The following is a 12842-nucleotide window of genomic DNA, read 5'->3' as shown; positions in this document are numbered from 1 at the left end:
ACTTACAGTACCAAACTGTATTGCTTTCTTCATATCTTTTAACTGACGGTTTCCAAAACTGTCACTTACGTGTATACAATATCTGTCATCCAGAAGGACTGGAGGTAGTTAAGCTGGTACTTAAACTCTACATAGGTTTGTTTTGTTCATCAAAGGAATGTACCTGTCTCTGGTGTGGAATACAGTAAGTATTTTCAGCAAAACTTCTTGCCATTTTGCAAACAGAATGTGGTTACATATCTTTTTTAAAGACAGAAGAGAAATTTAAGGAAGATATGTCTGCCCTTGGTAGAAGGATGGAGACTTATTCCTGTCTAATCCTGAGGAAAACTCCTTTAAAAGGCAAAGGTGGTACCATGGTGCAAAGGAAATTGCTTCATTGCTAACTTGAGATCCAGCTCCTGTGGGCTCCATCTGGCTCCCGATGAAATTAGTAACAGAACTCAATCAATGGGTTGTTACCAATTAACAATGGGAATGGAATCAGGCTTTCAAAAGGCCAAACTTATCCCTGAAGTGCTTGAGGGTTGTGTAATTGTGCTACAGCCAAATTGAAATATTTTTAAAAGAAGCTGTGCTTGGTACTTTTGGTTGTGTAACTGTGGTTAAGGTCTGTCAAGCAAATAAAATAGTCCATGTGTATAGGATGAAAAGCTCTAGCAACTGTCCCCTGGCCTTTCCTGACAGAGGAAGCCACTGCTTTAAAATATTTGAAAATGTCAGTTTCTGGAAATTTTGAAATGAAGTGCTGAACTAGAAAATGGGAAGAAAGTAAGGTATTTAAATAATTTTTCCCTCACTGTTATACTAAGCACAGCACTTGAAATGCTTTTTCTTCCCCTACGTAATTTAAAAACAATCCAAACATCAGAGCAGTTGCCGGTTTTAAAAATCTATTATTGTTAGATTGTTAATCTATTGTTTATCACTCTTATTGTAGTGATAAAGTTAGAATTACAACCAGAATTATGAGCAATAATGGATTTAGCTGGCCAAAATCTATCCCTCGAAACACAGGGGAGTTCTGCCTCCTGGTGATGTACGTTGAACTTCGTAGATTGCCAGATTAATTTGTTAGTGAGCGTGTAACTGTATAAGAGCAATATAAAGCTTTAGAATGTCTCAGAAGCATGTGTGGAACATGAATGGTTTAGATATTAGTTTATTCAACTCTTATTTATGTAGTAATATCAATTATAACTAATTCTTCATATCTTATGTTTGAGCTATTGCCTGTCAGATTAATTTACTTCCAGGCTACATGAATTTTGACCTGATGTATATCCTAAAACTCTGTATAATTCATTTTCATTTCTGTGGATATCCTTTGCTAATTCTCTCCTTGACCTGCTTTCTCTTCCTTTTTTATTTCCCCAAGCAGAACTGGTTGGAAATCTTTCAAAATGTAAGTGAAAAACAAAGATTTTTCTGAGATGCAAATGCTGTCCATTTCCTGACCAGTTCCACCATAGCTCCCTTTTTTTTGAAGTGTATTGGTATTTCCTATTTCCTCCCATTTTTTAGGTGATTAAGTTTGTGGGGTTTTTTTCACCTTTCTGTCTTTCTTTGCCATCATACCTATTTGCAGTCGCTCTCTGTGGGATCCTAACCCCATAGTACTACACCTTCCCCCAGGACGTTGCTACTGTAATCCCCAGGCCTTTTCATTCTGTTTTTGTGCTTTTTTGAAAGGATTGGGATCTGGAGTAAGTCCCTTGGGCAGAGCTTTTGAATCCAAATTATAGCCCCTTTATGGAAAAGCAAACACTGAAGACTCAAGAGGGGGCAAACCAGGGAGGCCTTTTGGCACATGGTTGCTCTGCTCCATGGAACTGTTGCTTTTCTTTTATTGATCCTCTCTGGGAACAAATAGGGGTAGATCGAATCACATGAAAATGGGCATCTTGATTTAAATCCCATCTGTCAGAAGTCTCGTTCGCTAATAACCGAGCCAGTAAGAATCCCATTTGAGTTCCTGCCTATTTTGTCCTGTGTCTGTTCCCTTGGAGCAAGAATTTATTGGTGGTTTTGTATGGAAAATCAGTGGCATGTGATTTTTATTGAGCCACATAGCTCTGACTATTAGATGCCTAGTAAAATCAAGTCACTTTAATTTTATGATAATTTATGATAATTTTGAACATCTTTAAATGTAAATTTACCCTAAAAATGAAGAATCTGTCACTTAAAATGCATCACATGCTTTTTTGTAATGACTGATCTTAAGGAGCTGGTTATAAATTCACCTTACAACTAGTTTAGTACGGATGATTTCTTCTTTTAAGCATTTGGCATCCTCTAATGACAACCCCTGCAGTGGCAAACCATCACAGAGTAAATGCAGCTGGCTTGCTGCACAATCATGAATGACATTGCATTTAGTTATTAATAATTGAAGGAGCTTTGTGTATTCCTTCTGGGTTCTGTATATGATTTATGGATCATAAAGCTACTTGAAAATCTAGGGGAAAATAATTCTATTGAGCAGAAGAGGTTGGCAAGGGATTTTCTTTGCTAATAACCAGCCCTTCCATTATATACATTTATTTGAAAATACTGTAAATAAGAACATTTGGAGAAACTGATTAATGCACTGCCTTTTAGCATTGTCCTGTCACTGGTTCTCAAAAGCCTCTTTCTTATTTCAGTAAGCTCCACAGACAAGAGCATTGAGATGACTAGGAGCTGTGGGATTACCTACCATTCTTATATTTCCCACCTTTCAGCCTTACCTTTCTGAAATGGGTAATACTCTGCTGTTTCTTCTGTAAAGAAACCAGACCCAAGGTCCACCCCCTGAACCTTAAAGCACTTTCCCGTGTTTTAAGTAGAGGCACAGTAATACTCTGGGCTTGCCACTGTGCCATTCCTCCTAAGAAGTACCTGTGTTCAGCGTGCATTTAAGAAAAGTTTCTTATCCAACACAATTGTAAATGTGTGAAGGCACCATGGTGATAGCATGGAGGCAGTAGGACCAGATTTTAAAGCAGTTTGTCATGTGATAGTTTAACAGACAACAGTCTTGCTTGGTTTTGTTTTGTTTTGTTTTCTTTTTATTGATGGAGAGGTTCAAGGCTAGTGAACTGGCAGGGGCAGTGACGATGCCTTTACTCAGTGATGAGCATTCTCCTCTCGTTTTTTCGGTAGGAGTTATGCACTGCACAGGGTCAGTCCATTCTGCAACAGCCTTTCAGGCATTGTGTTCTGTACTGTAAAGTCAGTGGCAATGCTCTAATATTTTCCAGTGCAGAAGGGGACACTATTAGTTTTAAAATATATCGTGCTGCAGTAGTTCCCGCAGCGCTGAGCACCATAAAACCAAAGTGGAAAATGACAACTTCTAGAGCAAACCCAGATTTTTTTCTACTGTTTGTTTTAAGCACATCATAATATTTTGTTGACAGCTAGTGTCTTAATATTATATTGTTTTTAAGATTGTCAGTAAACTGATCTCAGTCAGAAACACGACTGGGGTACTACCTGAGTGCTGTACTTGGGTGCACACACTGTCAGGAGAAGTCCTGTCTGGGAGCCACACTAATTCCAGCTGAAACATTTGCTACCCCAGGAACAGTAGAGCTGAGGAAGAGTCTTCGAGAGGAGGCAAAAGCAGTACACCAGAAAGGTGTTGTCTTTTCCCCACATTTTTTGAAGTGTAATTTTATATGGAAAGGGTGGAGGGAAAAGGATGCAACTCATCAGAGCTTGTTTAATAACTAGTAGATAAAACAACGTTATTGTTTTTTTCTATAATTTTTTTTTTTAAACTTAGAGCAGGACTGTTCAGTCATTGTTTATTGTGGCCATCCTCCTTGCTCCCACCTCTTGTACTGCTGCTGCCTTTCTCTTGCCTTGTTACATGTGTAGAGTCCAGTCTGCAAGCAACTGGAGTCTGTAAAAAGTCAGGCTCTGAAAGTGGCCTGCATGGGCTTTACTTTGATGGTCATAATTTTAGATTCTCTGTCAGTTGGTTTTACCTTGGTATCTTTTGCTCGGAAGCAGGATTACTTCCGTGTGGTTTTTAAGACCGCTTCGATTTGTTGTTACAGGAATGGGATAACAAACTGCCGGATGCGGACAGAAAGCGAACAGTCGTGTGGCTCTCCAGTCGTTAGCGGTGACCCGAAGGAGGATCACAACTACAGCAGTGCCAAATCTTCCAACCACAGGAGCACATCACCTGCTAGTGACTCCGTTTCCTCTTCCTCTGCTGATGACCAGTATGAATTTGCAACTAAAGGTAGCCAAGACAGCAGTGAAGGAAGTGAAGTTAGCTTCCAGAGCCACGAGAGCCATAGTGAAACAGAAGAGGAGGACAAAAAGCAAAATCGGAAGGAGACCAAGGATTCTTTAGCTGACAGTGGGTATGCATCCCAGCACAAGAAAAGGCAACATTTAATGAAGGCGAAAAAAGTACCAAGTGACACACTGCCTCTTAAAAAGAGACGTACGGAAAAGCCCCCTGAGAGTGACGATGAGGAGATGAAAGAAGCGGCAGGATCTCTCCTGCATTTAGCAGGAATTCGATCCTGTTTGAACAACATCACCAATCGGACGGCAAAGGGGCAGAAAGAGCAAAAGGAAACCACAAAAAATTAGAACAAATCAATGATTTGTTTGAACTTACAAAGTTTTGTTTCAGCACGTCAGGTGAATTCTAATGATTTGTGGCAATATCAGAAATTTTTTCCTTTTTTTTTTCTTTCTATTTGTTTTTGGTTTTGTTTTTTTTCTTTCTTTTTTTTTTTTGGACCCTTAAGATTTTTAATTTTAAAGGAGATTGAAGCCATAGAACTCATACTGACACTCAGCTAATTTACAAAAGCTTTTCATTACCTGAAGACAAAAAGTTAACAACAACAAAAAGCCAAAATTGCCATTGCTTTCTCCGGCTTGTCAAAAAAATGCATGGTTGAATACGCAGTGACATCAACTTTATTGTGATGGGAGTAAAATTGGGCACTTGGAAATCCCTCTTACACTAGAAGAGATGTGCATAATTTAGTAGTCATTCAGGCCTGGCCCTTAAGAATTTTTTTTAATGGCCTTACAATTGGGTTATAAGTGAATGTGAATAAAGAGATTTGGGGGAAAGAGGAGGCACGTACTTCTCAACACCAAACCAAGAACCATCTAGAGGCACTCGGATACTGTGCCATAGAAGTCTTTGGACAGCCACTGGTGGCAACTGCGCATACCGTAATGCACTTGTAGTGCTTCATGTACTATACGTGGCTCATAACGTGAAGACTGGTAACCTTAAGTTTGGGGAAAGTGAAACTATGTATGCAATGGGTTTCAGTGAAACGATGAGAAGAAATGGAGGGGCACTGTCAATAGCATCGCTAATCATTGAATTATGTCTTCTATATTAAATTAAGTATTCAAAAAGCCATAAGCCTGAAAATCGGCACTGCGTGCAAAAAATAATAGTGATAGGGAAAAACAAGCTATGTCTTCTAAACTGCCTGAGTGAAAAGCAATCAAGTCTAAGAAATTACAGCTATATTAAGGAAGGAAATAAATCTGAATCTTTTTCTGTGGATCAAATACTTGATCTAACTGGGGGAAAAAAGCTACAAAACCTGCCATTAGTATTATTCTGTAATTCACAAAACAAGACAGCATATTGGTGAGCAGTGAAATTAAGCTCAACAAAACAGCTCCAACACTGCCCTCAGAAGTGAGTGTGCAGTTAATGTCAGTCAGGATTCGTCTGTGCAAAAATAACAGCAGATTTCCAGATTCAACCAGCGTAAGCCAGCAGAAAAAATTTGATCCACATTGCATGGATTCCTTTTGGGAGGGGGGGGAAACACAAAAAGCAAACAATGTTTTTTTATTCAAAGATGACAAAGTTCTTGTAAGGTAAATAATGTATTTAGCATGAAGCATGAATTATTTTCATATAAATATAGAAAATAGAGAAAAAGGCTATGCCTCTAATTTTTAAGCCCTTAGGCTTAGAGTTTGATTTTTTTTTGTTGTTGTTTTTTTTTTGTTTTGTTTTGTTTTTGTTTTGTTTTTTGTTTTGTTTTGGTTCTTTTTTGTTGTTGGGGTTTTTTTGAAGCAGGTGTTTAAGGTTTAACCTTCTTCAGGGACAAACACTGACTGTTGGGGAACTTACTCTGCAATATTAAAAAATAAAATCTTCATGCTCTGGTAGGGCTTGGATGGTTGAATTATACTGCCTTGTCTGCACATTCAGCCCCCCTCTCCCTACTTCTGTTTAAAAAAAAAAGAAAAAAAAGAAAAAAAAAGTTAAAAGTGTGTCCTTTCTTCGTCTGTACATGTGTAACATGACGCAATAATCTGAGGGCAAGTTTAGTAGTGAGTGTGTATGACAGAATCAAGAGAATAATGGGAGATTAATTGAGGAAAACTCGCTGATTTGATTCAGGAATAAGTAGACAAGAAAATAGCTTTGCTAATTTGCCATGAGAAAATGAAGTTAGTAAAGAGCCTTACTGAGGTGTCCCGAGAAAAACCAGTGCTACAGAGGGTGTGATTCAGGTATAGTGCTCCTCTCCTGACATGACGACTGTTAGATTGGAGACTCCTACAGCCGAGGGAAGCTGTGAAATAAATAATACAGTCTCTCACCTGGATTCGTCAGTTTGGCATGAAAAATTCCACATGTAGAATATCCTAGAGGCAAAAAGAAAATCCCGGGGACTGAAAAACCCTACCACTTAACAGAATGAAACAGTCTGTTTCTGTAAAAGAACACAGGTTTATAGCTCTGACAGCTGTTCCAGGTAGCAGCATCACCAAGGTGGAGCTAGTTTATGGAGAGTGCGTTAGAGAAGGGTCCGACTTCCCACTCTGTGAAGTGAAATAAAAACTGCAATTGTTGTATGTGCAGTTAGGAAGTGGGAAGACTGAAGGGCAGGCTGGGCTGGGCCTGCCAGCCTTCCCGTGCTCCACAGACATTCTGTAATGCAAAGACCAGGACCACGCTGGGGGCAGCACACAACATTGTGCCTCTCCTCCCATCTCACCCGTGCGTCCCGGGATCCAGGAGCTGCCTGACAGCTGCTGGAGCCCAGCACAACTGCCAGCTATGCAGATCAGGAAGGAGAGAGCCAAGGACGGTGGAAGGAGGAGCTGTGTGCTCCCCTCTTTGCTGGTCCTGGGGCTGATGGCTAGCATAAGCTAAAGTTGGAGTACGTAGATACTAAATCCATTGGCTACCAGCAGCCCTTGAGATAAAGTTGGGGAAAACGGGAAGCTTTCTGTCGGCCAGGTAGCACAGAGATGAATGAGCCATATCCTTCCCTCTGGCCAGAGCCCTCCCAGTGTGATTGCACTGGATCAGTCGGCTTGGTCCTTTCTGTTACGGACTTTGGGAGAGTCATTGGAAATACAGACAGCACAGTACCAGCTTGCCACCACCTTCACTCAATGTGTAAGTTGTTCCATTGAGGAGCTCCTCTAATATTTATCAAAAAGCCACATTTAAAACTGAAATTCAGTGGCAGAAAATACACTTGAAACAGGGCTCAGCCATTTCTTTCCTCCAGAGAAAGCGATGTGGTTGTGTGCCGGTGGCCAGCTCCTGCCCAGTCACACACAACGCTAATTCCAGAGCAACCTCACTGATTGCAGTGCAGGTGAGATCAGTATCTGCTGTACACGTACCATACATTAATGTGGACTCTTGGTGGCTAGATATATAATTACCTCTAGTATTATCTTAGAAAATGGTCATTTTGCATAAGTATCTAATTAGGCAGGTTATTTTTATATATATACACATATATAATCTATCTACAACTTCAACACCTCCTTTATATACTTGCTGGTAAACTTAAAATGTTGGCAAACATCTATTTTCATGTAAAATGTGTTGTTCCTAGTCTGATCTGCTGAGGAGGTGGTGTTCAGTAGGAATTTACACAGTTTTGTTCAGGAACCAGCAGTTTGGCTGAGCGCTGATGTCATCAACAGATGATTTCTGGAGTTTAAAACAACTCGTCCCTACCGACCCTTCCTCTAACTATTGATGAAAAGTACATGATTTGGAGTTGTATAAAATATTTATGAGTCGCCTTTTAAAACGTTTTTGTGCCTGGCTAACAATGGCAGCTTTGTCAGAATTGGTAATAATGCTCCATCAGAAAAGTTCTCTTTTTTAATAAGAATTGAGACTTTTTCCCCCCCAAAAAAGTATATGGTCAGCCTCTCAATGCATGTGTCTCTCCTTTCACCAAGTCATGCCAAAAACTGAGTGGTAATTGCACTGTATTACGAACTCTCTCATTTGCCAGACATGAGGTGGTTTGGTTTTGCTTGTTTGCTTTCCTTACTAAGCCATTTTTAGGTGAGAAGTCATAGAATCTCTAACTTTCGATTTTCCTCATCCTATCAGTACTGCCAAATTCATGGTTCTCCAAAACAGGTGGGGGCTCGGGGAATCCCAGTAGGTCAGCAAGCGTTTAGTGGCAGGTTTCACACAGGCGTGCGTTTTAAGGGTCGCTCAGACTTCACCACGCGTTCCTTTGGAATATGCCTTCTGCAGCGAGAGGCTCTTGCAGGCCAGAGCTAATGCCACAAGCAGATTTCACTGGAGTCTGCAGGGAGGTGAAGTCTGTCAGTTGTGCTTGCATGCTGCAAGCAGGTGGATGTTCTACTGAGAAGTCATTTTGATGCAGATTTTGCCTGCATTTAGAAATTCAAGCACAGGTCTTGAACAGCTTTAATGCATCATCTGTAGCTGTTTCTGAAAGCAATCTGATGCTGATCTTTTCCTGGCAAAACCAGCAGTAGTTCTGTTGAGGTCACCAGAGTTTTGCAGAGTGATGAGACGTGCTGTTTAGGACTACAGAACTAGCCTGTGACTGTATTCTCACTGGTAATTCAGTTGATGTCCATAGGCTGACTCCTGTCTTACCTTAAAATGGGAAAAAGGAGTCCCAAAGGAGGTGCATCAGCTCCCAGTGTTCAACTGAATTGCCGTCTACCTTTGCAAAAGATACAACGAAACCCTGTGGGCTGCATTCTTCACTGGAGTGAGGTAGTGAGATGTCAACGTACTTGAGCAAAGAACGAAATCCCAAATTGTATGCCGAACGGCATACGGATAAAATAACCAAAACAACACTTCGTCCTATTTTCTCAGCAGCCACAATTGATATTGGCTCCGAGATCATTGAGGCCCTGATTTTTCTTGAAGTATGTCTGTATCTAAAGGTGTAGATAGGCGTGGTCTGAGATTTCTCTAGAACCTCTGGGTGTCTCATCTCCATTGCAACCAGTGGAGCTATGGACACCCAAGTGCTCTTGAAAATCAATTTTAGTATTATTGCCATTTTTCCTTTGATCTGGCCCTAGGCATTTTTTAAAACATTCCTCTCCTATACCTCCAGGATTAGAAGAAAACTACAGAGAGAGTGCATTTACAATTTCAGAGGCAATGTGACTTACTTCACTTCACGGAGAATGCCGACAGGTTCCTTCAGGTATGCCACTGCTGCCTCAAGAGCTCATTGGCATACTTTGTAGGAAACGTTTTAAAACTTTTTCTTGACTTTGCCACCAAAAGAGCATTTGAACCATACATCCTCTTGATTGTAACAGAGTATCAGTGTTGACTGTCTGACCAGTTAAGTTTTAGTGTTCTTCACAGCCCTCCAGTAATATATCAAACACTGTTATGCACATAATGCAGCACTGTGATCTAATTTAAATAATACTTTTTTATTATTTATACTACTCTATGTAATATACATCAACACTTTGCTATATAACCTAAGTGATAACCCTCTTCTTAGTTATCTGCCAAACTCTGACTTTGTTTGGTTTATATTGCAGTTAGCACAGTTACCGAGTTGTAATGATGTCTCTTTTCCTTTGAAATGGAATGTGTAAGTCGAACTATACACTTGTGTGTTTCTGTTTTAAGCTGGAGTTTATAAGGATTTACACACAACATTCGGTGTTCTGTATAAATCTGCATACATTTGTGAATTCATCTGTTAACCCCCTTTTATTTAGAAAGTATTAATTGATGGTGGTTTATTAGGGTTTTTTATTTTTGCATTTTTATTTTTAGTACTGGTTATTCTTGAATTAAGCAGAGACTTGTCAGCTGGGTTGCTTTATCATGTATATGACCTTACGATTCTTCCACAGTTCAGCCAACAAGTACTAGCTTCACTGACCAAAAAGAAGTCTCAACCTAATGTGTCTATGGTGCTGTATTTTGCTGGTGTACATTTAAAACCAGAAATGATCTAAAGGTCACTTTGAGTTGTTCTAATAAGTAGCCTTTCCTGGTTTTGGGAGCTTGGGTTTTGTTTTTGTTTTAGCATTGAAACAAGGAATATTTATCTGAAGCTATGTAATGGTTTTTCTACTGTATCACATTTCCTTTTGCAAAGAGGGGGAAAATGACCTGATGTAACAGCCTCTCACGGTCAATGGAAGGCTTTTTTTTGTTTCACTTTTTCATTTTCAGTTAATTTCATTGAGCTTTGGATCAGGCCAGCAGTTACGAGAGCTCATTGTCTGAGGGTTTAAGGGGTAAATGACAACTTGTGCTAAAATGACGTGTTGTGCTCTATGATGGCCATCATCTAGAAATGGGATTCTTTCTCCTTCGTTTACTGTGGCCTAAAATCCCAAGACTTTCTTTTTTCATTCAGATGACATTAAACTTCAGTACATTTTTAAGTTAAGAGAGCATTGTACATTTCTTGAGTATGTGTGTGGGATTTTTCAACCACTGAAAGTAATACCTGTATCTGATAACCAGTTCCATGCCTGCATCATTCACACTCACTACTTAAAACTGCCATGATGTAAAATGTTGGGGGGAATGACTTGTGTGTGTATGAAAAGCATTATGGACTTGTACATTTTTTTATACTCTGATCTGTAATTTCTGAAATATTTTGTTTTACAGAAAAAAGTGATAAAGCAATCAAAAGACCAAGAGATTTAATATCGATGCTTAAGGGTCACAGGACCTTAACTGGCCAATAAGTTAATTTAGTACAGTGATAAGCCAATTTTTTTTCCTGTACTTGGCGTCTGAAACTGCCAATTTCATCAATATTAAAATACGAACTGTGATGGGGAATGAACAGTGATGTTAAGTTGTATTTGTGTTTACCTAAATGAGCAGTCCGAAGGCAAGTGCAATCAGCTGATCTTTAGGAAATATGAAAATGTTGATTTAGAGGCATACTTGCATTTTACATTTTCTTGATGTGTAATCATATTGCCAAAGACAAACTATTTCATCAATTATTATTGTAAATAACACTTTCCCAAAACCTACCATAAAGTTTCTGTGATGTATTGTCTTCCAGTTGCAATAAAAATTACTGAGTTGCATCAATTGAACAATTGTAGTTTTGTGAATATTGGCTTCAAAATATGCTCAGATATTAAGGAGGAACAACAGTGATTTTCTTTTACAAATTAATTGTTTCATTTTTAAATAGTTCTAGCCCCAGTGGAACGTTACCTGTATCTTCACTGCAGTAGGTATCAACTCATGTTAATTTGCTGTCATATGCAAATGAGTAGACAATATTAAATTGCTGTTAAAGTTAGGGTCTGATCTTCCTTTGTCATCAGTTTCACAGCCTGGAAACAAAGCTGATTTCACTGGTAATTGTATCTTTTTTTTTTTTTTTTTTTTTTTTTTTTACATTATCAACTATCAGAAGAGATTCAGTAATCATATGTATATAACAGGATGCATATAAGAGTCCAAAAAACCTTGCTTTCTAATCTTTGCATCAGCCCTTCTCAGGCTTTATTCTTATTTCTGCAGCAACAGGACTCCCAGTTCTTCTGCCACGTTACTCCTGTGCATTGCCGTATGAAGAGACTCTTTGTAGGAAGAAATAGTGTAAAGCTGAGAACTTGAAAGCCAGTTGCCTAAAGCGAATCAGTCCTTCACCGTCTAGTAGATGTCCTACTCTTCAAGTCCTTGGAGCCGCCCCAGGCTGCCACAGGAACCAGTTCTGCTAAAACCCAACCTGGTTGATGCCTTTCTGTATAGTCCAAGCAATAAAACACAAGGCTAGAGCAGGGGAAACAGTGCAAAAGTCGTCTCTTCAGAGGGTGTAAATAATAAAGGGTATATAAAACAATGTAGTTGCCCCATAGCTGTCTCCACTTGAAACTAATCTGAGGAGCAAAATCTTACAAATTATTCCCCAAGTACTGTGGTTTGAACATGGGCTCTGTGACGAGCCCTGTGTATTTATAGATTTAACTCGTAACAGGGCTAAGCAGAGAAAGAAGAAAAGCTCCACTGTTCTTCTGTCAAATGGAAATCTTTTCTATGGCTGGGTGGAGCCGGTGCTGGCAGAGGAGGGTGGTTCCCGGCAGCTCTGTGCACTGGCGGCTGAGGCCGTGCTGCAGAAATACCCCTCAGTCCTCGCTGCCCTGCGGTTGGTGCTGGGTACCCCACTGCAGGCATCTCAAGGACCAGGTAGATGTGGACACCTCCTGGGGGCACGGGGCAGAAGAAATAAGTTTCCGAGATAGGTGTAGAAGAGCATGAAAATGCCCAGACCTGATGTCGGAACAGGCAATTGGTGCTTTAATGTATTGCCCACCAAAGTTTTGTTTTGAAACCCGCTCTCAGCATTTGCTGCCGCTGTGACAGAATGAAGGCGAGGACAAAACAGCTCAGACAAGGAGATGAGAGGAGAGGAGACTGGTGGGAATGAAAAAACATGTAACTGCTCTGGGCCATCCTTTGGTGGCTCCCCGCACAGCCACCACCGTGCCGCGCTCTGCAGATGGCCGGCAGTGCTGTGTGCCGGGGACGGGAGGCCCACAGCTCCCTGTCCTGCTCCCCCTCACGTCGCGCCCTGCAA

At 40.2% G+C, this 12842-nt stretch overlaps 1 protein-coding gene across 7 annotated transcripts in view; it reads left to right on the top strand.

Moving 5' to 3' along the window:
- Positions 1–11347, top strand: part of FOXN3 (forkhead box N3) — a 200034-nt gene extending 188687 nt beyond the window's left edge. For 6 of the 7 annotated variants that reach the window (XM_050710759.1, XM_050710758.1, XM_035539231.2 and 3 more), the window contains one exon: positions 4050–11341. In XM_050710759.1, coding sequence (XP_050566716.1) covers positions 4050–4599 — 550 coding nt within the window. In that variant the 3' untranslated portion in view covers positions 4600–11341. Of the gene's footprint in view, positions 1–4049 lie in introns of all 7 variants that reach the window. The other variant, XM_050710760.1, reaches the window with a different exon arrangement.
- Positions 11348–12842: the final 1495 nt, after the last annotated feature.

Source organism: Cygnus atratus, chromosome 5 (genome assembly GCF_013377495.2).
Source record: "Cygnus atratus isolate AKBS03 ecotype Queensland, Australia chromosome 5, CAtr_DNAZoo_HiC_assembly, whole genome shotgun sequence".
Lineage (NCBI taxonomy): Eukaryota > Metazoa > Chordata > Aves > Anseriformes > Anatidae > Cygnus > Cygnus atratus.
Note: the sequence above shows the minus strand (reverse complement) of the source record. Positions and strands in the feature narration are given on the sequence as shown.